The sequence below is a fragment of the Cylas formicarius genome, unplaced genomic scaffold (assembly GCF_029955315.1).
Source record: "Cylas formicarius isolate icCylForm1 unplaced genomic scaffold, icCylForm1.1 PGA_scaffold_6__28_contigs__length_40554024, whole genome shotgun sequence".
In the NCBI taxonomy this organism is placed as follows: domain Eukaryota; kingdom Metazoa; phylum Arthropoda; class Insecta; order Coleoptera; family Brentidae; genus Cylas; species Cylas formicarius.
This window is the reverse complement of record NW_026844347.1, coordinates 33,082,120-33,108,650: the sequence shown is the minus strand read 5'-3', so window position 1 is coordinate 33,108,650 and position 26,531 is coordinate 33,082,120. Positions and strand designations below refer to the sequence as shown.

The 26,531-nt window shown below is 33.0% G+C and overlaps 4 protein-coding genes across 9 annotated transcripts; 2 read left to right on the top strand and 2 right to left on the bottom strand.

Annotated features, from left to right (window-relative positions):
* Window positions 1-280: 280 nt before the first annotated feature.
* Window positions 281-5,948, top strand: LOC132703785 (FACT complex subunit Ssrp1). Of its 2 annotated transcripts, none has more exons than XM_060673257.1 (9): window positions 281-422; window positions 476-877; window positions 968-1,146; window positions 1,204-1,443; window positions 1,587-1,715; window positions 1,769-2,060; window positions 3,706-3,934; window positions 4,061-4,525; window positions 5,561-5,948. In XM_060673257.1, the coding sequence occupies exons 1-9, from the start codon at window positions 372-374 to the stop codon at window positions 5,899-5,901; spliced, it is 2,328 nt and encodes a 775-aa protein (XP_060529240.1). In that variant the 5' UTR covers window positions 281-371; the 3' UTR covers window positions 5,902-5,948. The 2 variants fall into 2 exon arrangements, with proteins under 2 accessions (XP_060529240.1, XP_060529239.1); XM_060673256.1 differs by having other exon boundaries at window positions 4,058-4,525.
* A 617-nt stretch (window positions 5,949-6,565) lies between these two features.
* Window positions 6,566-8,115, bottom strand: LOC132703263 (nucleotide exchange factor SIL1). Of its 2 annotated transcripts, none has more exons than XM_060672412.1 (2): window positions 7,869-8,115; window positions 6,566-7,799 (listed from the first exon to the last, which is right to left on the bottom strand). In XM_060672412.1, exons 1-2 carry the CDS (start codon window positions 7,999-8,001, stop codon window positions 6,685-6,687), a joined length of 1,248 nt encoding a protein of 415 aa, XP_060528395.1. In that variant the 5' UTR covers window positions 8,002-8,115; the 3' UTR covers window positions 6,566-6,684. The 2 variants fall into 2 exon arrangements, with proteins under 2 accessions (XP_060528395.1, XP_060528396.1); XM_060672413.1 differs by having other exon boundaries at window positions 7,858-8,035.
* Window positions 8,116-8,439: 324 nt separating this feature from the next.
* Window positions 8,440-21,737, top strand: LOC132703388 (protein O-GlcNAcase). Of its 2 annotated transcripts, XM_060672616.1 has the most exons (16): window positions 8,440-8,630; window positions 8,682-8,733; window positions 8,791-9,287; window positions 9,377-9,658; window positions 9,711-9,911; window positions 10,515-10,651; window positions 10,706-11,125; window positions 11,199-11,278; window positions 12,497-12,665; window positions 14,223-14,397; window positions 17,504-17,557; window positions 17,911-17,996; window positions 19,118-19,369; window positions 19,428-19,568; window positions 19,625-19,781; window positions 21,297-21,737. In XM_060672616.1, exons 1-16 carry the CDS (start codon window positions 8,549-8,551, stop codon window positions 21,425-21,427), a joined length of 2,916 nt encoding a protein of 971 aa, XP_060528599.1. In that variant the 5' UTR covers window positions 8,440-8,548; the 3' UTR covers window positions 21,428-21,737. The 2 variants fall into 2 exon arrangements, with proteins under 2 accessions (XP_060528599.1, XP_060528600.1); XM_060672617.1 differs by lacking the exon at window positions 17,504-17,557.
* A 31-nt stretch (window positions 21,738-21,768) lies between these two features.
* On the bottom strand, window positions 21,769-24,555 carry LOC132703389 (leucine-rich repeat-containing protein 27-like). 3 transcript variants are annotated; one of them, XM_060672618.1, is made up of 6 exons: window positions 24,182-24,555; window positions 23,867-24,124; window positions 23,493-23,817; window positions 23,333-23,445; window positions 23,060-23,274; window positions 21,769-21,860 (listed from the first exon to the last, which is right to left on the bottom strand). In XM_060672618.1, the coding sequence occupies exons 1-6, from the start codon at window positions 24,459-24,461 to the stop codon at window positions 21,804-21,806; spliced, it is 1,248 nt and encodes a 415-aa protein (XP_060528601.1). In that variant the 5' UTR covers window positions 24,462-24,555; the 3' UTR covers window positions 21,769-21,803. The 3 variants fall into 3 exon arrangements, with proteins under 3 accessions (XP_060528601.1, XP_060528602.1, XP_060528604.1); XM_060672619.1 differs by having other exon boundaries at window positions 23,870-24,124; XM_060672621.1 differs by having other exon boundaries at window positions 23,873-24,124.
* Window positions 24,556-26,531: the final 1,976 nt, after the last annotated feature.

Below are 26,531 nucleotides of genomic sequence, written 5' to 3'. Positions count from 1 at the left end.
AAAAGTTGACCTTACTGTCTTACTAGAAGTAATAGAATTGAAGACAGCATTTGGTTTTTTAATATTATTTTGGGTTTTTTTGAAACGCATCTACTAGTTAAAGAATTAACTTCAAATTCTTTCATTTATTCTGAATAGCATAGGTCATTCCAAATTAATAGGAATTTCTTTAAACTCTACTCGATACTGCCATCAGAAATAAGATCATGGCGAAAACCGGCAATTGTTATTTATCTATGCTTTGATAACATGTAAGAAAACACTAACTACCAATCTCGCTTAACTATGAGAAGAGGTTGCTGAATTTGCCGCTTGCTTATTTTGCTCTTTGCCGAAAACAGAAAATAGATCTTTTTCGCTGTATTCCAACAATGGATTTTTTAGAGTACTCGGATATTTCGGCGGAAATTAAAGGATGCATGGTACGTAAAAATGTCATCACCAAAGCAAATTAGCTATAAACAAAAAATTTTAGACTCCAGGGAAATTAAAAATGACTGATCAAAGCATTGTATTTAAAAACGGTAAAACTGGGAAAGTAGATCAAATTCCAGCGTCAGATTTTGAAGCAGTCAATTTTCAAAACTTCGGGGGCTCATGGGGCATTAGGGTATTCTTACAAAATGGTTCTTTGCATAGATTCGTTGGCTTCAAAGAATCTGAGAAAGAAAAAATAGCAAAGTTTTTTACTAGCTCTTACAAAATCGACATGTTAGAGAAGGAGCTTAGCCTTAAAGGATGGAATTGGGGCACAGCTAAATTTAATGGATCAGTCCTAAGCTTTGATGTTGCCGATAAGAGCGCATTTGAAATTCCTTTAAATCATGTTTCACAGTGCACGGCTGGCAAAAATGAAATTACAATGGAGTTTCATCAGGTTCGTTTATAATTTTAAATTCCTCTCTTTGTATACAGGTGGGTTTCTCTGCAAAGAATTTGTCTGTAATTAGTGATTTAAATCCTTTAGAATGATGATGCTCCAGTCAGCCTTCTAGAGATGCGATTTTTTATTCCCTCAAATGAGTTAGCTGGGGACGTGGACCCTGTAGAAGCTTTCCAGCAACAAATAATGAAAAAAGCAAGCATTATTAATGTGTCTGGTGATGCCATAGCCATATTTAGGGAAATTCACTGTCTTACCCCAAGGTACATTGTCTTGTGGAATAATTTGTTGAATTTCTTTGTAAACATATTCAATTTCAGAGGTAGATATGATGTCAAAATATTCAGTTCCTTTTTTCAACTCCATGGTAAAACTTTTGACTACAAAATACCAATGTCCACTGTGTTGAGGCTATTTATTTTGCCCCACAAGGATAGCCGGCAAACATTTTTCGTGGTCAGCTTAGATCCACCTATTAAGCAAGGTCAGACGCGTTATCACTTCTTGGTGTTGCTTTTCAAACAGGAGGATGAAACGTCTTTGGAGTTGCCTTTTACAGAGTAATTATGCTGCTATTTACTTTTTTTAATTATTTTTGGTTGCTTTTTCTCTCAAATTTATTACAAAACATTTGGTTGAAGATGAACGGAAGAAAGCTCCATAGCTTATTGGTTAACTTTTTCTGAGTTTGTTTCAATTTTAGTGAAGAATTAAAAGAAAAATATGAGGGAAAGTTAGACAAAGAACTGTCTGGACCAACTTATGAAGTGTTGGGAAAGATAATGAAAAATATAAGCAACAGGAAGCTGACTGGACCAGGGAATTTCATAGGGTAAAAAGATTTAGCCGGTTCTGGAACAAGTGTTTGAAAATATGTGGTTTAAGGCATTCGGGCACTCCAGCAGTTGGGTGTTCTTTCAAAGCCGCTGCCGGTTACCTTTACCCTCTCGAACGAGGTTTCATTTACATTCACAAACCTCCTCTTCATATTCGCTTTGAGGAAATTACTTCCGTCAATTTTGCAAGAGGCGGCGGGAATACTCGATCATTTGATTTCGAAATAGAATTGAAGTCCGGAACTGTACATACTTTCAGCAATATTGAGAAAGAAGAATATGGAAAACTTTTTGATTTTATCAACTCTAAGAAACTTCATATTAAAAATCGCGGGAAGAGTGTAAGTTATTTTTGTACCGTAAAATATTGTTCTCTTCTGCAAATATTTAGATTGGTAGTTGTCATTTGGTTTTGTGAAACGATTTTTATTATATCTTTTTGCTTTACATGCATTCCTACTATATGAAGCTTAAGGTAAAATAAAATTAATTTTAATGTTTCTTATAATAATACCAGGAAAATCTTATGGCAATATTTTAGATTTCAAGCAACCATATAATTGAGAAATTGAACATTTAGTAATCCTTTTTTTAAATTTTCTTATATTTACTGGCCTGTACTTTAATGTAATTGTTGTGCTGTTATTACTTTCGAAAATCAATGAAATCGAATTTTTCGAAATTATCTAGGCTCGTATAAATTTTTATTATCTCGGTAACGTAGGTCCCATGGGATCGCCGTTGGTACAGAAATGATCACCGTCGAAAAAAAAAATTTTTTTCCTGAACTTTCGAACCGTTGGAGCTACAAAATTAAAATTTACCTCCTTTTTAACCCTAGCCTTGAAAAATTCGTGAACCAGAAGGCACAGAATATTGACAATTGACAATTGAAAAATTCGTGAACCAGAAGGCACAGAATATTGACAATTGACAATTTTTCAAAAATATACAGGGTGCGCCACAAAATCAAAAAACTGAAAAGTGGGCCAGATGTTTCTTTCTTTTACATTGCGGTAACTATTACGCCGTACTGCATAGTTTCAGATAAAGATTATTTTCTCGAAAACCATTTACTTTGTTGAAAAAATTCTTAGACAACTCCATTTCGAATATTGTTTGACTTATATACAGGGTGTGTCGTTTATGTGCAAAGAATCTAAAAGATCCTAAAAATTTCGGGTTTTTTTGGTAAATTATTGCCGATAAAAGAAAAACTGAGATATTTGAAAAATATAATTTTAAATCGCAATTACCAGAACAAATTTTAATATTTACCAAAGTATGCCGTAAGTTTGAAGTTCGACGATATGTGAAAAGCACTTTATACAGGGTGCATGCACAATTCAATTACATCGATTTTGCGAAAGTTCCATAGTGGTCCCCAGGAGCACCATAGATAAACAATGCGTCCTTCAAGGACAAAAACCCCGAATTTTCTTCTTTGCGTAATAAAAATTTGGTCCGCGCTAGACGCTATACTATAGCTGGAACTTATGCTATAGCGGCTATAGCATAAGTTCCAGCTTCACAATCCCTTAAGTAAATGACCAAAATTATTTCTCTAATGTGTTTGAAATCCCAGAGACAGTGAGTAAGAATTCTCGGTCTGGTCGGTTCACTTTGTAGGTCATATAAACCATATAATTAAAAATGATGTACCTTACCCTGTTCTGTAAGGGTAATTTTAATTAAGTAATGCTTTTGTTGAATGGTCATAAAAAAAAATTCGGGCCATTATCAAATTTCAAGCAACTATATGATTGAAAAATTGACACTGAGTAATCTTTTAAATTTTCTTATATATTTACTGGGCTGTACTTTAATGTCATTGTTGTGTTCCACAAGTTCTATATTCACAATCTCTTAAATAAATTACCAAAATTACTTCTCCGCTGGGTTTGAAATCCCAGAGACAGTGAGTAAAATTCTTGGTCTGCTCAGTTAATTTTGGAATCCTGTATCTGATAAACGACTTTAAAACAGGACAAAGCCTCTTATAAAGACGACTTTGGGGATTCTGACGAGGAAGCTGCACCAGACGCGTACCTCGAACGTGTCAAAGCCGAAGGTCAGGAGCGGGAAGAGAGCGACGATGATGAAGACGAAAGTACCGATGAAGATTATGATCCTTCAAAAGCCAAAGGCGGGAACGATAGCGATGTCGCGGAGGAGTTCGACAGTGATCCTAGCAGTTCAGAAAGCGACGACGAAGGTTAATCTGAACACATTAAAACTGTGGGTTCTCAGCGACCCAGAATGGTTATAGACTTGTAATTTTTATAAATAGCTGAGAACCCCGTTTTTGTCGTGCTTATAAAATATTTTTTTAAACTAGAAGGCGGAAAGAAGGAAAAAAAGAAGGAAAAGGAGAAGAAAAAGAGCTCGAAAACGGTTTCGGAGCAGCCGAGAAAGCGGAGCGGCAAGAAGGAGAGAGACGAGAATAAACCCAAGCGTGCGGCCACCGCTTTCATGTTGTGGTTGAACGCGAACCGGGAGTCGATCAAAAAGGATAATCCTGGAATTAAAATAACAGAGATCGCGAAAAAAGGCGGCGAGATGTGGCGAGAACTGAAAGACAAGTCCGAATGGGAGAAGAAAGCGGCCAAGGAGAAAGAAGAGTACAACAAGGCAATGGTGGAATACAAGGCTTCGGGCGGAAGTTCGACTGCCAATAAGAAATCGTCGGCGTCTAAAAAATCGAAACCCGACAGTTCGCCCGTCAAGTCGGGTCCCTTTAAAAGCAAGGAGTATATAGAAGAGAGCGATAGCAGTTCTGATGACGAAAAAGCGAAAAAAGATAAAGGTAATAATAATAATAACATATTTAGAATACAATCAGGGTGTTATGGATTTCGTCGAGTAGGTCAAAATTGGGTACACAGATGAGGCAGAAAACTACGTTAAAAATTTATATAATAAAAATATAAGACAGAGCACAACAATGCAGTGATAACAAACGTTAATAAGTAAAATATTCCCTTAAATTATAAAAAACAAATTGTTTTAGGAGAAAAAATGTTAGTTTGTATTTGAAAATATTTATTTTACTACTGCGTTTTAGCTCTGGGGAAAGTTTATTTTTCGTAAAATATTTTCTTGAAAATTCTAGTCTATTTTTTTTATAGAGAAATAGTCTTTGTTACGTGTATTATAGTTGTGGAAAATCTCCGTTTTTTTTTTTTGTAAGTTCCACATTACGGTATGCTGCTATCGACCGATTGGATTTGAGTAATTTAATTTTAGGAATATTTGTTTTTTTAATAAATAAAAAAGTTAGTATACTTTCTATTAACAAAAATAATGATTTTGGAAGTAGCATGCTAGAAATGTTCACTTTTTTAAATTTTTGCTTTTTTTTATACCCACAAAAAATCAGTGACTTGAAGTTTGGAAAGCCGGCTGGCACTTCACCTAGATTGAGAAGTAGAACTAATTTAAAAGTACTTACTGAAACTTTGACATCATGTTATCTATCTATCTCTTCTGTAAAAATGTGAATCTTCTTTAAAAGTAAAATTTGGAATAGCTATAGCTTGAAAAAATGAATTTGTTTGGTATTGTTCCCAACTCAGTAGCTTTATTGTATTGTCTAGTGATATTTTCTTTACTCCAACAATTATCCTAATAAATGTCCTTCTTTAAACCTTCCTAGGGCTCTTCAGGAAAACTACGGCAATTGAATATCTGAAGTAATTTTAAATTAGTGATTAAAACTGAATAAATTTAATTAAAAGAAAGTGAAACAACTTTAGGTCTTGTCTTTGAATCTGCATTTTTTTTTTGTTTCTTTATACATTTTGAATTTTGGGAAGTTATCTTATAACGGAATGGTTTTCAGATTCTCAGAAAGACAAAACAAAGAAATCTAAGAAATCTGATGAGTCAGACGAAGAAAAGGGTAGTAAACGAAAGAAGGAGAGCGACGATGAAAAGAGCAAAAAGAAATCTAAAAAGGATGAGAAAAGTTCCAAACAAAGTAAGAAAAGGGATTCTGAAAGTGAAGAAATTTTAAGTACTCCGTCTGAAAGCGAGAATGAATCTGACGAGAAAAGTAAGAAGAGTAGCAAGGGAAAGTCTAAGTCGAACAAGAAAGAAAAAAGTTCCAAAAAAGGTAAAGATTCAGAAAGTGAAGAGGAAATTTTAAGCACTCCGCCTTCAAGTGGGGCTGAAAGTGATTAAGTTACTGTTATATGTATCATTAAATTATATTAAACTTTTTGTATGAAGTGTTTGTTTAATATCGACTGCCCATTAAGAAACAAAGGATGTGGTCAAAGTGACAAATAAGTTAGTCTCGCAAAGAAGTTAAATTCTAAATGCATATTAATTTTCATTCAATAACAAATTTTCATTTTAAGAATACCTAAAAGTCTTTATTTTATAAAAACTGCCTTAAAAATTCGTATTTTTAGCAGCTTGATAATTTTCCTGCAATTTTGTTTTTTAAATTTTGACACTTGAATTCTCACATTAAGTTTTTTGTGTTTAGTATTATTTGCCCAGCAAAACGGGCAATTTGGGCAGATTCACGTTGAGTGGTGACGAACTTATTGGGCTCTCAAAGGATGCCTCTGTGAGGAGGATTTATATTTAGGTTACATTGAAATACATGTGACTTAAATCCTTATCAAAACTGATTTTGAATTTAAATTCCGAGTTTTCATGGGTCTCAAATGGTTTTAAATTTGATATGAAAACATTTTTTGATTTCGACATTTTGACATCATCATAACATGTTCAAAAGGCGGGAAACAAATGACTACTATCTAACCAACCAAAACTATGAAAACAAAAGTGCTTCTTGTTGTTGGGTGTTTTGAAATGGATTTAAATGCAATTGCAGTTTTATCTTGTTTTTATTTCAACAGTTGAATTTACAACATTTAGGCTTTGCTTACAAAGTCAGACTAGGAATTTTTACAATAATGTAGCACGGTATTTACAAATCACATCAAGGAATGGTCACAATTCACTCTTCAGATTAGAAGGCTGATGCACAGGTGTTGATAACAATAAACATAAATCTCGCAATTCTTTAAAGTAGCTAGCATCATCCTCAGTTTCATTGATTAGACTGTTATATCTTTTATATAGGCCAACAATTATGTCCTGATTGTATTTATCTATACATTTTTCACCTAAAAGCCCCATGGCCACTAGACATTTTTCTATTGCATCATGATCTTCAATGTCCACCTGTATCAAATCCTGCAACAGCTTGTTTAAGTTTTCACACCAGTTAAGTTTACGCAGATGATCAGCCAAATCTACAGCTGTATGTCCCTTAAAATTATCTTCGTCAAATTCCCTTTCAGATAGTAGATCTGAAATTAAAGTCGCCAGTTTTAATTTAAGTTTGATATTAAGTTCCAAGGAATTTGACTGGAAAATATTGGAAAATAATTTTAGGCCACCATTTTCCAAAAAACTGTTCTGAGCATAGGGAAAAGTTCTCAATAAACAACTTAAGGCTGTTATCGTGCTGTGTTTAATTTGCGGTGATGGTTCTAGATTTAAAGTTTTGAGTAAAATGGAAATTGCACCATTTTCCAAGGCATGCACTTTTACTTTCGCGTTATTCTGCACAAGTGAGCTGAACAATTTTAAGGCTTCTTGTTTAATTTCACTATTTGATGAATTGAAACTTTTGTAAACTATCCTGTTAAAACCATCTAATCTAACAAACTCATTTGCGTTGTCAAACTGATGTGAAAGGAATATTAAATCCTTTATAATTGCTATAATAACTTTAGGACTCTGTTCTCTTTTTTTTATTTCCAAGTCGTACTCCTGGAAGAGATCCCCTAAAAGTTCTGCATCACTTTGGGGAATTAAATTCAAATCTCCAATTTCTTTCTTCAGTTCTTCATAACTTCGAAATTTTCTTGATTCTTTAACTTTGAAATTCCAATTATTTTTATTTGGAGCTGAAGGCGTTTGTGAACGATCTGGCTTGTCTTTTTCTACTAAGGTGAAGGTATTTTTTGATGGCTCATCTTCTTGTTGAATAATTTTGGCCTCTTTCTTTCCAGTTGATAAATTTATTCTGTAATGTAGTCCAGATGGAACTTTCTGACCTGAAAGGCCGTAAATCATACATATTTTAAAATCATTTTTTTTTAATACGAATCTAACTTTTTTCTAACCTTCCCTTATCTCTTTCCATTCATTGGTAGGGACAAAAATATCGTCCGAATTTTCCTTAGTATTTTCTCCTCCACAATTGAAGAAGAAAACAAACAAAACGCAAAGTATTTTTGTTAACCTAGATGTTTTCATCACTTTTTATTTTGGAAATGTCGAAGATTTAATAAAATTCACTACATTATAATTATATGCAATAAATATTAACGCAAACACAACCATAACTTGTCATCATAGAATAGAAAAATAAAAAAAAATTGTATTCTCTTTGAAAGCTAATGTTATTTAGAAAAACGTAGTTTTGACGATAATAAATAATAAAAATAATAAATTTAGCTCAAAAAATTGATAAAAAATGTTTGTCACATTATTTTATGAAAGATGTATATCCCAATTTTCTACTACTACGGCCTTCGTGGAAATATCTAGGTTTCATAATTTTTAAATCTACGATTATAAAAGTAAATATATATTTGCTTAAATTGGGCACTTAATCTCAATAGTGTAGCCAGGCGTAACGAAAGAGTATTCGAATACAGGTTTATTTTCGGTTTTGGTTATAGTTGTGTGGTCCGCGATTTTGATTTTGACATTTGACTTTATTTACTTTACAAATTTGAAGTAAACCATTACCATTTGTTATATTATTCTTTATAAAAAGGAGGTAACAGAAAAAGCAATTATGGGAACTAAAGAAGCGATTTTACCAAATTCCGAAAACTTAAACACAAAAAATGGAAATTTTATATGTGGTGTTGTTGAGGGTATTTTATATGTCAATTATATTTAAAATATTCTTAATCCTGGAATTTCAGGTTTTTATGGAAGACCTTGGACTACCGAGCAACGAAAAGATCTATTTCAAAAGTAGCTTTATGTCGTTAATAATTCTGATTCATGTTTTTTAGTAGCATTTAATTTTAGGATGAAGAAATGGGGCATGGACTCCTATGTCTATGCTCCAAAAGATGACTACAAGCACAGAGCATACTGGCGTGAGCTATATACAGTTGAAGAAGCAGAACATCTTACAGGCCTAATTCAAGCAGCAAAGGACCAAAATATTGTTTTTTATTATGCATTATCACCAGGTCTTGACATTACATATTCAAGTGCAAAGGAAATTACCACACTAAAAAGAAAACTTGAACAAGTATCTCAGTTTGGATGTTCAGCTTTTGCCCTCTTGTTTGATGATATTGAACCTGAAATGTCTGAAGCAGATAAAGAAGTCTTTCAATCATTTGCCCAAGCACAAGTATCTATAACAAATGATATATATCAACATTTAGGTCAACCAAAATTTTTATTGTGTCCAACACAGTACTGTTCAACAAGGGCGGTGCCTAATGTTACTAATTCTGAGTATTTAAATACCTTGGGATCAAAATTAGCTCATGAAATTGACATCATGTGGACAGGTGAGATGAAATGATAAATCCCAATTTTATCATCACAACTTATTTTTCTATTTCTGGTTTTTGAAGTTATAAAGGTTACACTCTTTTAGGCCAAAAGGTGATTTCAAGGGTTTTAACTAAAGAAAATTTGCAAGAAATAACAGAAGTATTAAGAAGGGCACCAGTAATTTGGGATAATTTGCATGCAAATGATTATGACCAAAAGCGAGTCTTTCTTGGGCCTTATTCAGGAAGATCTCCAGATTTAATTCCCAAACTACGAGGGGTGTTGACCAACCCTAACTGTGAATATGGAGCCAATTTTGTTGCCATACATACTTTGGCACAGTGGTCGAGATGCAATTTGGATGGGCAAAGGGATCTTACATTGAGTACAAGAGATTTATTTTGCTTATAGAAAATGCTTCTTGTAATTTTTTTTAGATGACTCAGTTTCTGCCGATATTAAATTAGAAACTGAAACTGAAGATGGTGTGACAGGGGAGGACGTGCCTGCTACTCTTCCACCTAATATGTATCACCCCAAACAAGCTCTGAAAAATGCCATCAATGATTGGTTGCCAGAGTTTGGCAAACATAAAAATGCTTGGGGACCAATTGCTAAACCACAGCCTGCAGTAGCAAGTAAGAACTATTTTATATTACATATTTATTGTTAATAGCCTTTTTTTTTCAATTTTATTTTTTGCCTTTTTGCATGTGTTACAGTGATATGCTATTAAGTTCTTTATTTATTTACTGCATAGTGAAGGTGATGACTGACAATAGAACTAAAATTAATATGTATAAAAACAATTATGTAAATATAAAATATAGATATAAAATTAAATTCAAAAGTAGTAAGCACACAAACATCACAGATTAGTTGAAGATTGGAGACTTCTGTTCAGACTTTAAAGAATTTTACTGAAATAATCTACATCTGGATACTCATTGTCTATTCTACTGTAAGCCATGTTATGATAATGGCTACTATTAAAATCCCCATAAGAGGAGAGGAGACATTCTAAGATCTCTAGGTGGAACATAAAATTTATAGTGCCTAGTATTTCAGGTTTTGTTAATGTTAAAAAAGAAACCAATATCCAGATATACTCTGGTATTCTGTAATGTGACCAAGTTGCAATGGGTCAGAATTTCTCTAGTTCCAAGTGCAAACCTGTTAGAGAAACCTTATACTATAGATGGGTAAGAATCATAGAACCAATTAATCAATTAATGTTTTAGTTGTTCCCGTGCCAATAATACCCTCAATCAATACCTGTATGAGTCTCACTACAGGGACCACGACCACCACATCAGCAGTGACCCAACCTATTGTGTCTTCTAATCAATTACAGGCTCTCGCTGAAGTCTGCAGCACAGTAAGCGGTTACAATACAGCAAACATTATATAATCTTTTCAATGTTCCTGTTAGGTATCATCTGTAACCGAGACCAGTTTTAACCCCACACCAGGTCCCGTGATGAACTCATTAGTGTCTGAAACGAAAGTCGTATGCAATGAATCTATTCCTAATCCTATTGCTCCTGTACCAATACCAGTAGCCCTCAGTGATGACAAAAACAAGAGCATCACTATCCTAAACGGGGTCATAGTAAAACCGGACAAAAATAAAAGTGGAAACTGCCAAATTGTGAATGGGGGCGCTTCAGCTGTACCTCCAAAAGAAACTAAAGATGAATGCGTCATGAACACGGACCCCAGTATAAGTAACGAGTCTAGTCTGAGTCCATTGGAACCTATGGATTGCAATAGTACTCCGAATATATCTCCGGCTCACGGTTTAAAGGTTCCCAGCGAGTCGACTGAGGACGTCGCAATGAGCGAAAATTCGGTGAGTCCGGGGCAAATTATTTTATGATTAAGTGCCAGAAAAAATGAGAGGCGAATTTTTTAAAATATTTTAGACTTCCAGTGGCTCTATGCAAGTGGAGAGTACTGCCGAAACTAGTCAGATGATAGTGGAAAATCAAGCAGATAGTGATAGGTATGTTACTCTTATTTTGCAATTTATATTTGCGTGTTATATCATATTATATGTTCTATTTGTAATATTGCAGGTTAAAAACTGCTTTTTGTTATTATTATCGGATAATATTGATAGGGGATAATTCTTTTCATGACCGTGGAAAAAGTTTTCTTTGGGTTACACAAAAATAACACCAACAAATAAAAAAAGGGAAATAACATATTAAGGTGGGATTGTTACGTTGTTAATTGTAATGCAGTGGAGTTCAGTAGTTTTTATTGTGCAACAACCTATTTAACCATGACACTGTCGCTCCCTTTTTAAAAACATAAAAAAAAATAACTTTCATAATTATAGTACAAGAGTGGTGCAGGGGATAAAATCACACAGATCACGACTCACTATGAAATTATTCAAGAGTGAAATAAAAGGTTACCATGTCCATCAATGCTGTTTTATAAATTGAAAATTTTAATCCTGCTGAAGCCTCATTTGGTTAAGTTGTAAGTCAATTTGTACTTGGAAATACATTCATCTATTTTGACAGTTTTCCCGTCTTATCTCATGCCTTATCAGTATCTCTTCCTACAAATCAATATTCTAGTCTATTCTACTATTTTTCCAAAATTAATCAATGGTTTTGTTTTGTTGGATAACTAGGAACCATTCTTATCTTCTCCATTGCGGGTTTTAGGTAATATTAAGTGGAATGTGGTTTTATTGCTGGCAGTTTTTAGGCATTTTGTTTAGTGTTGGGACTGGTCAGTTGACCACTTCTTAATTGACTACTCAAAAAATATTTTAAGTAGCATCTTGCAATTGTAAAGTATAACCTCCAATTATTTAATAATAATATGTATTTTATTATAAATTATTATGCGTTTGTGATGCCCAATTGACCTCTTTTAGAAATACCCGAATACGATATTAAGCCATTCGGGGAATCCCAATAATAATATCGACTCCATTTGGTTCCCAGAATGACGCCACCGCGACGTAACGCAGAACATAAATAAATAAATATAAATTTTATTGTATTCTAAAAATTATTTAGGTCAATTAACTTTTGAATTGTCGGTACAATTGACGCAAAAAATACGTCATTGGATGTATCCAGCTAAGTAGACTGGTTTTTCCTCCTGAAAATTTTCAGTAAACTCGAAATTTGGTAGTGGCTGTTGTATTTTAGTATAACGTTTCAATGTTTATAACATGCATTTGTTGATTGCGTTTTAGAAAAGGCCACGAGTTGACTTATGAGGACTTGTCGCTGTTGTGCGATTTATTTTACCTTCCTTTTGAACATGGCAGCCAAGCACTACAGTTGCTGCAGGAGTTTAATTGGCTGAAGTCGAACGCTCACGTCGTTATAGCTGCGAATCAAAACAAAGATAAAACCCCTGAGGTAAAGATTTGTAAAATGGAAACTAATAAATTCCATCTAGATTGAAGTGACAATAGAAAAGAAAAGAAAAAAAGGCAAATTTAAAAAACACGGCTGCTAATGAGATTTGTTTTTTCTTGATCATGTAAATAAATGGATAAATGTAGTGGTATGTTTGATTACTTTACTTACCAATATATTTTTAGTGAAATTAGTTACATATTATTATTTGGTGATTAAAATTTTCTTAAAAAACGAATAAAACCACATATAAATTCATGTATTTAGAAATTCCAAGTATTAATCTATATGAGTATTATTTTTTATATATTTTTATATATTTATTTTTAAATTTTTGAAAACGGGAAAACTTGTAAATTTTGTTTGTCAATTTTTGTAACAAATAACTCCGTACAACTAACAACTAAATCAATAAGTAAAGAATACATTGTCATTCATGCAAATGATAAAGTGAAATTAACAATTTTTCTTAATTGCGTAGAAATACGTTATTTGCATAATCATATTTATATTTTTATTTATTCATTCATTCATTCATATGCAATACAAGAATTTACATTACATTTACATTAGAATTTGCACCTTTAAAAGTAGTCAAAATATGTGGGGACCACTTAGTTCGGACAACGATCAACGATTTAAATGATTTTACAAAATACCCGTTAAAAAACGCTTAGCCTCAAAAGACCCAAATAGATCTGAGAATTAATTAATTAACTAAATCAAACTAAATTGCTGATTTATGTTTCTAAATAACACTAAATGGAAATACATATTGTACAAATTAACAATTTTTCGTAATTACTTTGAAATACTTTATTTGCATAATCATATTTATATAATAACTCGATGAGTTATTATTTACAATGCAAAAATTTAGCATTTTAAAAAATGTTTATTAATTTACATTGGGATGCAATTGCCGCCTTTAAAAGTATTTAAGATATATCAGAACCACTTAGTTCGGAGAAGGATCAACGGTTTAAATGATTTTGTAAAGTACCCGTTAAAAAGCGACTTTGCCTTAAAAGGCCCAAATAGATCTAATAATTAATTAATTAATTAACTAAATCAATAAATAAAGAATAACAAATTACTCATTTATATTTCTAAATAACACTAAATAAAAACATAAATTTTACAAATTAACATTTTTTCGTAATTATGTCGAAATACTTTATTTGCATAATTATATTAATATTTTTTATTTATATAATAACCCGATGAATTATTATTTACTGCAATCATATGCAGTGCAAGTATTTAGTGTTATAAAAAATGTTTATTAATTTACATTTGTATGAAATTGTCGCCTTTAAAGGTTTTCAAAACATGACAGAGTTCAGAGAAGGATCAACGATTTAAATGATTTTAAAAAGTGTGAGAATTATAAAGTTCTCTCTCTTCTTGCAGTTGTGTTAGTGCTAACCTGTGGGACAAAGAAAACAATCCTCATTAGTACCCGTGTCACTCTAAATAAAATTCGCCTCACATAATCGATGACAGTTCAATTGGTGGGGTTGACGTGCATTTCATATATTTGTGTTTTTTTTTTAGGCGCAAGAATGGTTCTCGAGGGCCGAAAAGTTGAACGAAATGACGCAGGCCGTCAATAAGTTATTTCAACACATGTCTTCTTGCAACAACAGAGAGTTGTTATACGATCTCTATTCCTATATTTGGGATATCCGTGGAGTTATATCCCTGCTGAACTCGTACGTCAAATGGCTCGGTAAGTTCGGGCAAAAGGGTCGTTTTCGAAAATCGTGGGCGTTTACGGGGAACGTGCATCATATCGCCGCAAAAATGCATACTCAAACAAGCAAAATAAAAAAAGTTGTCAAGAAAACAAATAAACCTGTTGCGTTCGCTGCTTTTTGCGTAAAGGTGATAAGCGTCCAGTTTTTCCGCCGTTTTGCGATATTTTTAGGAATTCGCGCGGTGCGTAGCCCGTTTTGCGGTTTATTTTTCAGTGACATGCTCGGCCCAACGCTGCAAGAAGATGGTTTTGTTATCGAGGCTTGTGTGCACGCCGCTTGCGTAAAATATGTGTTTGTATTCAACGCAAAAGGTTTATATGGGTATTTTGGCCAGGCTTTTCGCGGATGCACGTTTCAGAATAACTCTTGTGTAGCAAAAGTACATAACCTGTATGTATAGAAAAGGCAAATGTTATATTTACACCTTTTTCCCGATAGTACAAAATGAAAGCAATTTTTTTTTTGGTTTTGTGTTTTGTTACATGTTTAAAATTTTCGTACCGAAAATATTCTAATACACTTTTTAGACAAACAACAACAATAATAATAACTTTCATTATTTATCGTATACGCACAAAATAGAATTCAAGCTCCGACATAATAATAATAATATCTTTATTAATCCACATATTTAGAATACATTCAGTATATTATGGATTTCGTCAAGTAGGTGAAAATTAGGTACACAATGTAGATCCTGCGAATGAGGCAGAAAACTAAATTAAAAATGTATATAATAGAAATATGTGACAGAGCACAACAATACAGTGATAACAAACATTAGTAAGTAAAATATTCATTTAAATTATAAAAACAGTTTTGTAGAAGAAAAAAAAATTAGTTTGGATTTAAAAACGTCTAAATCACTGCTGCTACTCTTTGTGGTGTTAGTAATTTTTTTTTGAAAATTCTAGTCTACTCTTTTTTTCAATGGAGAAACAGCCCTTGTTACTTGTATTATAGTCTTTAAAATCTTTTTTTTTGAAGTTATTTATTTTATATACCCATAAACAAACTTTTAATATACGTATTTTAAACTCCCTGACTAGGGGCCTGCACGAACTATCCTTTTGGGATTTGAAAACAGATATTGCATAACTTAAATTTTTACCAAAGGGGAATACCATAGAGTAATCTCGAATGGATGTGAGCATTTTTATCATGCATTTCCCATTCAAAACAGTTTTTGAATTTTTTATTAGGAAACAATAAGTGTGCAACTTTGAAGAAAGTAATTGGCATTGAGTTTCTCAAGATAGGGTTTCGTCGAGTTGTAGTCCTAAACATTTAGAGTGCTTTTTTATTTCAACGGCCTCCCGCCGAGTGGACATTCACGGAAAGGTTCTTTTTTGTGTTGTGGGCATTTGAATATCAGTATACTTGTTTTTGGAACATTCAAAAAGAGTTCATTAGTGTTAAAGCAGCTATTTAGCAGTACAAGTGCTGAATGAATTCTGTCTTCAAGAGTGTGATAACAGTGTGAAGAGATTAAACTTGAACAGTCGTCACTGAACTCTGATAAACTCAAACTAGGCAGGTAAGCAGAAAGTTCATTGATAAAAAGGATAAATAAAACTGGGCCACGCACTGTCGCTTGCGGTGTGCCTCTATCGACCGATTGAACTTGAAATTTTTTAATTTGGCCCAAGTTGTCCTTTTCCTAAATTATTTTAACATACTGCGTACGATTTGTTAAGAACGATATAAACCAGTTCAGAACTATTGTTCTGAAAAGGTAATAATTTATATAATTGATAAATAACATAGCAGGAGCTGTAGGAAAGGGAAGAAGAACATAAACAGGGAAAAGTGGATCCTATTTTTTGGTTCCATTAATTAAACAAAATTAAATTATTTTTAAATGTGAGAAATGAGTCAGTTAATTATATTAATTATGTTATAAGTATATTAGATGACAAGTGTTATATAAGAAAAAATTAAAAAATGATTTTTATGTTTACGTATCTCTCTTTTGCATTTAGATGAAGTTCAGTAATTTTGTTATATAACTAATAAAATAAAATATGAATATTTTATTATTTGTTGTTTTTTACTACTTCCATTGACGTAAGATCATTTCAAACCCTTTCTTTTAAATATCTAACTTTCATAGGTTTTGAAACTTTGGCATTTAAATCTTTTTTATATGTTCATTGTGATCTTGTTCATTATCCTTTAGCTTTATTTTCCATAAATTCAACAAATAAAAACTAATTTTTAATTTTAAAATTAGTTGTGTTTCTGTTTAAAATAATGAGTATTTATTGGTTTTGTAGTTAACTCTGTACACATAAGACTACAGTTAGCACTAAATAACAAATAAATCCATAACAAACAAATCCATAAAAAAAATGTGATCTAAATGTCTGTGTAGAAATAAATTAGCGCTTAAAAAAAGGCAATTTTTCAGAGTGAAAAATATAACATTCGCCGTAGATTTGATTTTTAGGCAAATGGGAAACAAGCGCAGTTATCGTTAAACATAGGTCAGTGGTTGACAACTTAACAAGATACATTAACTTAAAATATGAAATAAAGATTCGTTTAACAAAAAATTATTAGAATTGTTCATCTTCACCTTGACATCTAAAATTTTAACTACTACAATAGCAGTTGTCTTTTTTGTGAGCGCTTGACAAATAAACGACCAAATTTGGTTCGTTTATTTGTCAACTGTAATTATTGATGTGAAAGAGCTGTCCCCCTTTGCTTATATGTTAGTTAACGTAAAACATTATAATTCCAGTAAAAAATTCCAAGATCACATTATAAAATCCATGCGTTCTAAAATAGTAATAGTGAATAAAGAAAAGAACAGTTTGCGGCCGCATTTAGTGTATTAATTAAAAAATTAATGGCGCAGGCTCACTTGCGTAGTAAATAATCTCATTTTCGATTTCTTCAGCATTTGTACTTATCGATTTTGGGATATAAATTGAAAATGTTGAATTTGGCACAACAGTGGAGTTTAGTGGAGTTTGCAAACAAAATGCATGGTGCTCACCAAAGATGTGATCTTTGAATCGTTTTCGTAGAGTATTATTTCATCCTATTAATTCATCAATTGTTTTTCTAAAGCCAATGGCCAGTTTCCCCCGTCGATGCCGTCGTACACACAGGGGACGTACACATGTATGCATCGTCCAAGGATTTAGTATATGATGCTGACGAGTCGCTGTCCATATATGCGTAAAATTTGTTCCTTTGCTTTGGCGTAAAAAATGATGTTTGCGAAATTAGTTTTAAAAATCATAAATTTTCATAATTCGCCTACATAGTTTAACGTTTGTTAGTAAATTTAAATTATGTAGTGGAAAAAAATTTCTGGTATTTAAGTATAACTTTTTAACGGTACGTGATATCGGGGTAAGTACTTTATGCGCGTTGCGTAAAGTTAGATCAATTTGGCGATGCGTAGAGGCGACCGCGAGTGCTTTGCGTTTTTAGTCGATGAAGTATAAAGCTGAAACTTGTGTGTTGTTCAGGGTTTTCGAAGGGGTGGAAGGAGACCTTTATGTCCGGCGACCAGGAACCGTGGGTGTTTCGCGGGGGATTGACCGCAGATCTCCAGGTAAGTCACAATAGTTGTTTATTGTTTGTGTGTGGGGCGCCATCTTTTGGAATGATAAAATATTTGAAGTTGGAAAGGTCTAACTTGTCTTGGTCTAACTATGTGATAATGTCGAATACTCCGTCATTAGCGTCATTAGTATTAGCATTCGCAAGCTCATAGAGAATAATCAATTTTATGACTTGCTTTACTTCCAAACCATATTTCAGTGAATATGTGTTTGGAAAAGTTAGTACAGAATACAATACAATCATTGTTGTGCTGCTCCTAATTTAAGCAAATATGGAATAATGGCATCAAACTTGACCATTATAATTACACCAAGTTGCTAGTTGCTAGAGTTTCATCAAATTCGGGTGTACATACCGTCTAGAAAAAATTTTTTGTTCCTTTCAATTTTCAAGCAAACAATATTTCATTTTGAAGATAAAAAGGTAAAAATTTTATCACTCATGTCTGTTTGTTACGAATTGATTGTAGTCATTGTCAGATTTATTTATCTCTTATTTCTCAGTTATCATTGTCAATCAGAATAGATTATTTTCCACAATGACGGGGACTATAATGTGAAAATTTTTATATCATCAGCCAAGATGTTTTGCACCACATATCTAAAGTTATCTGATAAAGGACACCTGTTATATTTGTAATTTGCAATAGGACAAGTTTGGAGTATTTAAATTTTAGAAGCCGAATGTATGTTCGGAGGACTTTTTTCAAAAATTATGCGAACGATCTTATTCATTTTGTTGATTTTCGAATATCATATAAATATTTTTTTTCTTCTTTCTATGGTGACTATTTGGATACATATGTACTTGCAATGCATTCTTATAATTACTGTTTTTTTTATGCAACCCCTTTATTCTATTTTTGTAACTTTTGTATGCAACCTTACTTTTAATGTTACTTTATTCATTACTAAAATGAAATAATATATGTAATTACTAAAATATATATTAGTAAGAAATATATATAATTACAAAAATGAAATTTTTAAAGGTTTCAGGTTTTTATTGACTTCAGAAATAAAAATTCTTCCTTTAATGTTTTCTGGTTTTATTCGAAAACGAAACACCGAAAAGGAATAAGAGAAATACAAAAATTTAAAAATTTTTTAGCGCCTAATTCCGGTCGACTCCGGAAACGACCTGTTCGTGTACAAAGTTCCGGACGTGCCGACGAATCGAGTGTACACAATCCGACCTTACTTACCGACTGACGAAAAGCAAGTATACAGTGTGTGCACACGCACATGCAAGGAAGGTCTGGTAGATCCTCATCCTTATCCTCCCGAACTGGCCAACATACAAGCGGACAGGATAGTCGGTCCCTATCTAATTTTGCACCCGGAATTTTGTTTCGTGGTCGAGGTAACGACTTGGGTACAATTTTTGTTGACCGTTTTTCTACCGATCCTTTCGCCGACAGGACGATACCGAAGTTGTAGGTTACGTATGCGCCGCACCCGATTACAAAAAGTTTAGGATAAAACAAGAGTTGGCGTGGATACCGGAAATGTGCGAAAAATACCCGGAGCATTTGGCGAAAGACGCCTGCAAAGAGGTTCAAGTGAGACAGATGTGAATTAACTGAAATAACAACGCCTCACCGCTTAAATGTTTTAGGATTGCATTTCCCATTTTTACAATTTCAAAGACGAAGTTTACGTCAGCAGTCCCACCCACCCTTCTAGCATGATCTGCAGCATTTTGCCTTCCGTTATCGATCAATCGATTAGTAAAAGATTGGTGACGTGCCTGCTGGCCGCGTTAAGGGCAAATGGTCAGTAAAAATAGAAAAATATTTAGTTTCTTAGTGTGACGTTGTTGGTATTGCTTAGAGTGCAACCATTATTCTTGGTTGAGTTTAATATAACCAAAGGTAGAACATATTTTTTTATTATTTGGATCAGGCAGTCACATTATATGCTTGGAAATGTCAAAGGTTTCAGGTTAGTGTGCTATGCCACCATAGTTTTTTTTAAATAACTGTTTAATTAATATTTGGAAACAAATGGGTCCAAGTTCGAAATGTCAAACGGCCCTAAGCATCTGACGTCCCTTCTGATACTTTAAAATTTTTGCTCATTATAGTAAAATACTCAAATTATATATTGACTATAACCATAGTTTACAAAAACCGCTGGTTAAAAGAATGCTGATAATCGACAAGGAAATTGTACCATAATAAATGTAAATAAATAAATTTAACTCTTCGAAGAAAAATTTTTAAAAGTAAAGCAATGAATGACTAGACTAGACAAACCGGGCAAAACTGGGAAATATGTTCCAGAAAAAAAGTGAGTTAACAATAAATAAATCAACAACTGGTTAATAATTGGCAGTTTGGCAGAGATTTTTAGAGAAGAAAAATGAGTTACTTAGTGACTGTATTTAAAAAAAAAACATCTGCAACGGCTATATTTTTATTAGCTTCTCTAATAAAATGCGAAACTAATATCAAATTTGAATTTTCCATCTTAAAATAATGCAAGTGCCGATTTTCCTCACAAACACGTCGACAGTTTTTCAGAAATTATTAAGAACAAGCAAATATAAAAGAATTCTTAACACACTTTTTATTTCTTAAATCAATAATAAATGAAAATTTATTTAAATTTGTACTACCAGGATTAACACTTAATCGATGGAATACGGATTTCATGTAATAATAGTTATTATAATTATAATAGTTAATAATAGTTATATAGTTATTTTCTAATTTTATCCCGAACCGAAAATTCTGTGCCGTGATCGACACTCAACGGAAGAATATTACTGTGTAGTTTGAAAAATTCCCCTTTAACGAAATCTTATTTATTTATAACGCATTTCAAATAAAATTGGGCTATTTGGACCCGTTTCAGTTAATTTTGCAAGTTAAAAAACGACTTATTTCGCTTCTTCTATGAAGTTTAGCCTTTTTAAGCTTGTCGGACATGATTATAACAAATTAGTTGGTAAAGTTACCAAGTGTTGAACCTTATTAAAAAATCCACCAGATAAAAAGGATACAAAGAAAAGCCCACTTGACTAAATATTCGAAAGTGACGCGACCTGAATTGTAGAGAGACCAATAAACACATTCTTCAGGAGATGTATCAAAAACAAGGGCACGGTCAAGGACGACATTGCTACAACTACACAAAATTATAATTCTAATAGAAAAATGATCCGGCTCGAAGGACCAAAGGACCCAGTTTTTTAAAAGAGTCATTTTTCAGTATAGGTTTTTGTTTAACGATTATAATATTTGCGTAGTGTATAAAATCTTCAAGATAAGCCATTTTTTTTTTAGGTTCGTTTGGTGTTCACGTCGTCATGAACGCGTCCGATAGCTACACGCATGCGTTTTACGGAAAACTGGGATTCATCGAAAATACGCACGAGGCCATTAAAGGGAAAATTGTGATGGGACGTACGTTCTAATTGTTAAACCACAATCATTGGAAAATCTTAATCTCAGACTGACTATTTTGTTGTTTTGTATTAGAAATTTGAAGCATAGAGTTTGATTCCTATGTTATATTGTCGGTGTTCGGTGAAAACGTATAGAAGCTTGCGTTTACTGGCGGTGATAGCGATGATATAATGTAGGAACGGTGATTGGGGCGAGGCCAATGATTTTTGTGATCTTGAAGTTAATTATTTACTTTATATTAAGTACACATTTTATTTAACTCATTTTATAAAGTGATATATACATATTATGCAGACACGTTGTGGTTATAATTTACTAATTCGTGTAGAATAAATTGACAAATTTTATCGAATTGGTTTTATTTAATTGTTTTTTTTTTCACATTTACGTGTAGCAGTTTGCCGATCGCAGTTTCAGAAGCTTGTTGTGGATCTCCGTGATCTAGAAAGAAAAATTTCACAACACATTTGTGACGTACAAGTTTCTGTGGTTAGGCTTCCGTACTACGTGAACGGCTTGTGTCAACTACAAGCTGATCAAAATTTGTCGAACGACCCCAGCACAACCTCAAATATTGTTATTTTGTTGCATTTTTTGTTGAACGCACTCCGTCTAATTAATAAGCTATGAACGGCGCATTCAACATTTGTTAAGTAACATATAATTATCGTTCTTCTACCAACTGACTACCGAGTATCATATAATCATAATAAACATTTTTGGTTTAGATACTATTCGTTTTTTTCCAGACCCTATAAAATATGTGACGTCAATGATCTTTATATGATTTTCAGAAGGCGAGAATAGTAAAGCGTAGTTTAGAATATAGTGTATGAGAGAAGAAACGATTTCCCTCTAAAATCCTTCTATGATCCATGACGAATTTTAAAGTAACGCCACATTTTCGGTTGGAGGTTTACCAATTTTAAAGGAAACAAGTTCAAAAACCTAAATTTTTACTTTAAATTTACTTTTTTTTTCATTAAAAGAATCTATGAAGGAGTGCAGTGAAATATAGATTAAAATAGTCTGACTTAAGTATTTAATTCCATGTGCAATCTCTTTTTAATTTATGACAAATTTTATAGTACCGTCATATTTTTGGTTTGAAGTTTACCTACCGATTTCGAAAGAATCGAGAGACAGTCGTATTTTTTAAAGAATAAAAAAAAATTTTACTTCAAATTTTCCTTTTTTCAAATAAAAAATTATAATATTTTGCAACCTGATGTTGAACTCTTCAAAGTAGTTGTACTATTTGATTCCAAGTTTTCATGGAGTACGCAAAATTTCTTTTGGTTCTCTAATATGCTACATTGCGGGAACAAATTCTTCTTTAGAAGTGAATACCGAGTATCAAGTTTTATTCAACTGTATATCTTAACTGTGACGTCAATTAGAATAATTAAGCATCGACTAGAATAGCATTTATGAGTGGGGTCTTTCTATGAATTTTATGGTAAGGTCACATTTTCTTTTTGAAGTGTTGAAACAAATATTTAAGAAAATGTAGATTATTTATTTTCAATTTACACTTAAAATAAATATTTATATTTGTGAACCTGATGTTACGAATCTTGAAAATAGATTTTATTTTCTTGAACTATATATATTAAAAACGCAATATATATTAGACTCACCGTTCGAATTTGTTGGCTGGTCTGTTCCAATTCCGAATTGGGAGACGTTTTATCTCCTACAGTCATCTCCATCTCTTTGAGCTGCTCTACCAGATCGTTTATAAGCTTGTCCATATCTATCGCCGATGACGATTTGCTATGCGTTTGGTGGGTGTTTTTCAAAAAAAGTTGAAGCTGACTAGTCAACTCGGCCCTGCTTGGAATTTTTGAGTACTCTGAAAGATGAACAAAAATTTGCCGCTTCTGTCCTGCTCTCATTCACAATATATTAACCAGGATAAACAGCATACGGAGGTTCGGGTTTGCTATCCGAACGCTTATCGTAAAATGTTTTTGGAGTTTCGTTTTTCGTTTGGTACCTCCACGAACTCAACGCTCTTAAATTTCTGAAAATTGAAATGGCGGGAAACGCAACTTTACATGAACCGACTACCTCTCTTGTTGGAGAATTCTTTCCTGATCGTTTAGCAATATTCTCAGTTTATTTAGCCAACCCTCTTTGAGCGTCTTTTCCGGAATTCGCTCGAGAGCATCTCTAATTCCAGATTTGGTAAAATACGATTTTAAAGATATCTTGGTTTCGCTTTTGTTGATCCTATGGACTATTTTTAACGGTTCTTCCTTCTTTCTTCTAGGATAATCCAGTTTTTTTACTCGTAGCGTCGGAGTGAGTAGTTTCGGGTCGGAAAGTTTTTTAGCCAATTTGCTTAAATTTTTTTTCTGACTGAACTTCGTAGATTCCCTGGATTGATTACTTTCTGTAAGAGTAAAAATAGTTCATTGGCGCTAAATTTAACGTCGTCTCACCACGACCCCTAGCGACCGAAAGTCTACTCTTATCCATAGAGGCGTTTGAAAACTCATCAACGACTTTGAGTACCCTTTCTTCTCGTTCCTCCAAACTTACACTTTTGCTATTATTCGGTGGCGACTTGTGACTGTTGATATCGTATTGCTCTCTTAGGTATTTCTTCACCGCTCGCGTGCCTTCTTGGATTATTCTCTTCGCGGGATAGATTAACGGATTGTCTGCCAGTTGGAGAGCTTTTAAATTTGGAACTAAACCTAAAGTTTCCGAATTATGTGAGGGATTACCACGATAGATTGCACCGGCGGTCTTACCCAATTCGTTGGGCAATTTTTGAATGTTATTGTTCGACAGTAATAAATTCTCCAAATATCTGTGGTTTTTGACACTCCGCGGCAAACATTCCAGCATGTTATTCCTCAAATCCAACCAAACAATGTTGGGTAAGCAGTGAAAGAAATCATCGGGCAGTTTGGTCAGCAAGTTGCCTTCCAAGAAAAGCATTTTCAGGTTGCTCATTTCGAGCACTTCTTTCGGAACCTCCTTTAAAGTGGACCTTGAGCGGTCAGCAATTATTTTGTGGTGGCTGGACATGTTTTCGGTAGATATTACACCGTAATAATTTTTGATTTCGATTTAAGCTGATACTAAACTACTACTTTAATATGGCACTGATGGATAAGTATAGTTTTACGCGTTCGTTTATTCGTTCCTATGGAAACATCCGTTAGTCCAAGTGGAAACCTTTCCACCTTACAACTTAATTACAAATTGATTAGAATATAACTTAATATAGTGAGTTGCGCGTTGATTCGCAGGCAAACAACGTAAATCTGTTTTTTGCAATCATCAGAAGAAAATACAAATACACCGTATAATTGGTTGCATATATACTCCCCCTATAATATTAATTTAACAATAATATTTGTGTTGAAATATTATGTTTCACTAGGATGGAAAAAATCGTTTAGGGCAGGCGCACACCTATGATAGAAACCGGAGGCAACCGAATAGGGTAAAATGGGGATCATTATCTTTCTCTTGCTCATTAATATAATATAAATGGAAAAGTGGTTTGTTCTCCTTGTTTAATTACTTTATTTGCCGATATATTCTTAATGAGATTATTTACTCATTGTTATTTGACCAAATAATATTTTCTTCAAATATTTGTAGAAAAATTTATAATAATCCAAATTAAAAAAAAAAGCTTCGAAAAATGCATATACAAATTGATATATGTAGGAGTTTAAAATATTTGAGCCTTTGCTAAAGTTGAACTTAATTTAATTTAAATTATAGGTCTAAAAATGGCAGTGTACATTTTTTCAATAGCATAGAAGGGAAAAATTTTAAACTTTTATTCAATCAAATTTAAAAAAATTAATTAAATAATTATTGTAAATAATTGTGGTATTGCATATGCCTTAGTTTAAACCTTTTTTTTTGGTTTGAAGAGTTTTTGACAAAAATGAACGTAGAGCGTTAACTCCTGAAGAAATAAAAACAAAATACATTTTTTTTTATTTATTATCTTTGTATAAAAAACTTTTATCTCATTTTTTAAAAGGAATTTGTAAAACTCCAAACAACTTAAATTCCCGTTGCACCTTGTAATCATGGCTGATTTCGAAGTGCTTACAGGAAGTTGACTTTTTCAGCTACTCAAAAAGTTGTTTATAATTGAAAACACTCTTTCTTCTTCTGTATTAGTACCGGGTAGACAGAGTTCAAACTCAACTATCAAAGATATGTTTTTGAACCCCAGCTACTTTTTTGTACAATTATCAACAACTTCAAGCCATCGGCTACAAACATTAATATCATTAGCTTGCCAATGTTCCAACTTTTGTTTGGTTACAAATTCCTTTATTTCAAATATTTCGTCAAATAGTTTATCTTCATTTGTTCAATTTTTTTTTATTGCGGGTTGAATTTTTGGGTAACGTGGTATGTGTTGAAGTAATACCCATATAAATGTATCCATCATTTGAGAAGATGAAGTTTCCTATTGTGAGAGGTATTGCTCGGCTGTCAAGTAAAACTCAACTATATACTTTTTTCAAAGAAACTTCCATTTAAACTTTATACACCCTAACATACGTTTTACCAGTGAGTTGGAAACTACTAACCTTTCATTCTTAGATATTTTTATCAATAGAAAATCAGACCTAACGTTGGGTCATTGTGTTTACAGAAAACCTATGCACACAGACCGATACCTTATTGCATGGTCACATCACCATCCGGCCCAAAAATCCTCGGTTATCAACTCTTTGTTTACAGAGCCGCAAAACTATCTCAGCCCGGGTCACTGAACCCAGAATTAAAACACCTTACCTCTGCTCTTCTCTCTAACAATTCCCACATTAAGTATATTAAGCCTTCCATCATAAAATACACTTCAAGACAACCTTCCAATAGCAATGAGTCCGAAAGCAATCCTACACTTGCCACTGTGGTCCTTCCTTACATTCAAAACATCACTGACCACATATCAAAAGTTCTAGAGAAGTATAACGGCAAAACCAGATTTACCACTTGCCCAAAAATCTCTCAACATCTTCGATCCGTCAAAGATAAAATTCCATTTGAGATGCCAGGAGTTTGCAGCATTCCAGGCATATGCGGCAAAGAAGACATTGGAGAGACCGGACGAAAAAT

Excerpts from the sequence above, each read along its gene's own strand:
- LOC132703785 (XM_060673256.1), top strand. The coding sequence starts at position 372 with ATGGATTTTTTAGAGTACTCGGATATTTCGGCGGAAATTAAAGGATGC. Across the intron at positions 423-475 it reads CGGAAATTAAAGGATGCATG|ACTCCAGGGAAATTAAAAAT; the intron begins GTACGTAAAAAT and ends AAAAAATTTTAG. Across the intron at positions 3,935-4,057 it reads TTCAGAAAGCGACGACGAAG|AAGGCGGAAAGAAGGAAAAA; the intron begins GTTAATCTGAAC and ends TTTTTAAACTAG.
- LOC132703263 (XM_060672412.1), bottom strand. The coding sequence starts at position 8,001 with ATGAAAACATCTAGGTTAACAAAAATACTTTGCGTTTTGTTTGTTTTC. Across the intron at positions 7,800-7,868 it reads ATGGAAAGAGATAAGGGAAG|GTCAGAAAGTTCCATCTGGA; the intron begins GTTAGAAAAAAG and ends ACGGCCTTTCAG.
- LOC132703388 (XM_060672616.1), top strand. The coding sequence starts at position 8,549 with ATGGGAACTAAAGAAGCGATTTTACCAAATTCCGAAAACTTAAACACA. Across the intron at positions 9,288-9,376 it reads AATTGACATCATGTGGACAG|GCCAAAAGGTGATTTCAAGG; the intron begins GTGAGATGAAAT and ends ACACTCTTTTAG. Across the intron at positions 17,558-17,910 it reads CACACAGGGGACGTACACAT|GGTTTTCGAAGGGGTGGAAG; the intron begins GTATGCATCGTC and ends TGTGTTGTTCAG.
- LOC132703389 (XM_060672618.1), bottom strand. The coding sequence starts at position 24,461 with ATGTCCAGCCACCACAAAATAATTGCTGACCGCTCAAGGTCCACTTTA. Across the intron at positions 23,275-23,332 it reads TCCGTATGCTGTTTATCCTG|AGTACTCAAAAATTCCAAGC; the intron begins GTTAATATATTG and ends TTCATCTTTCAG. Across the intron at positions 21,861-23,059 it reads CCAGCCAACAAATTCGAACG|ATCACGGAGATCCACAACAA; the intron begins GTGAGTCTAATA and ends TTTTCTTTCTAG.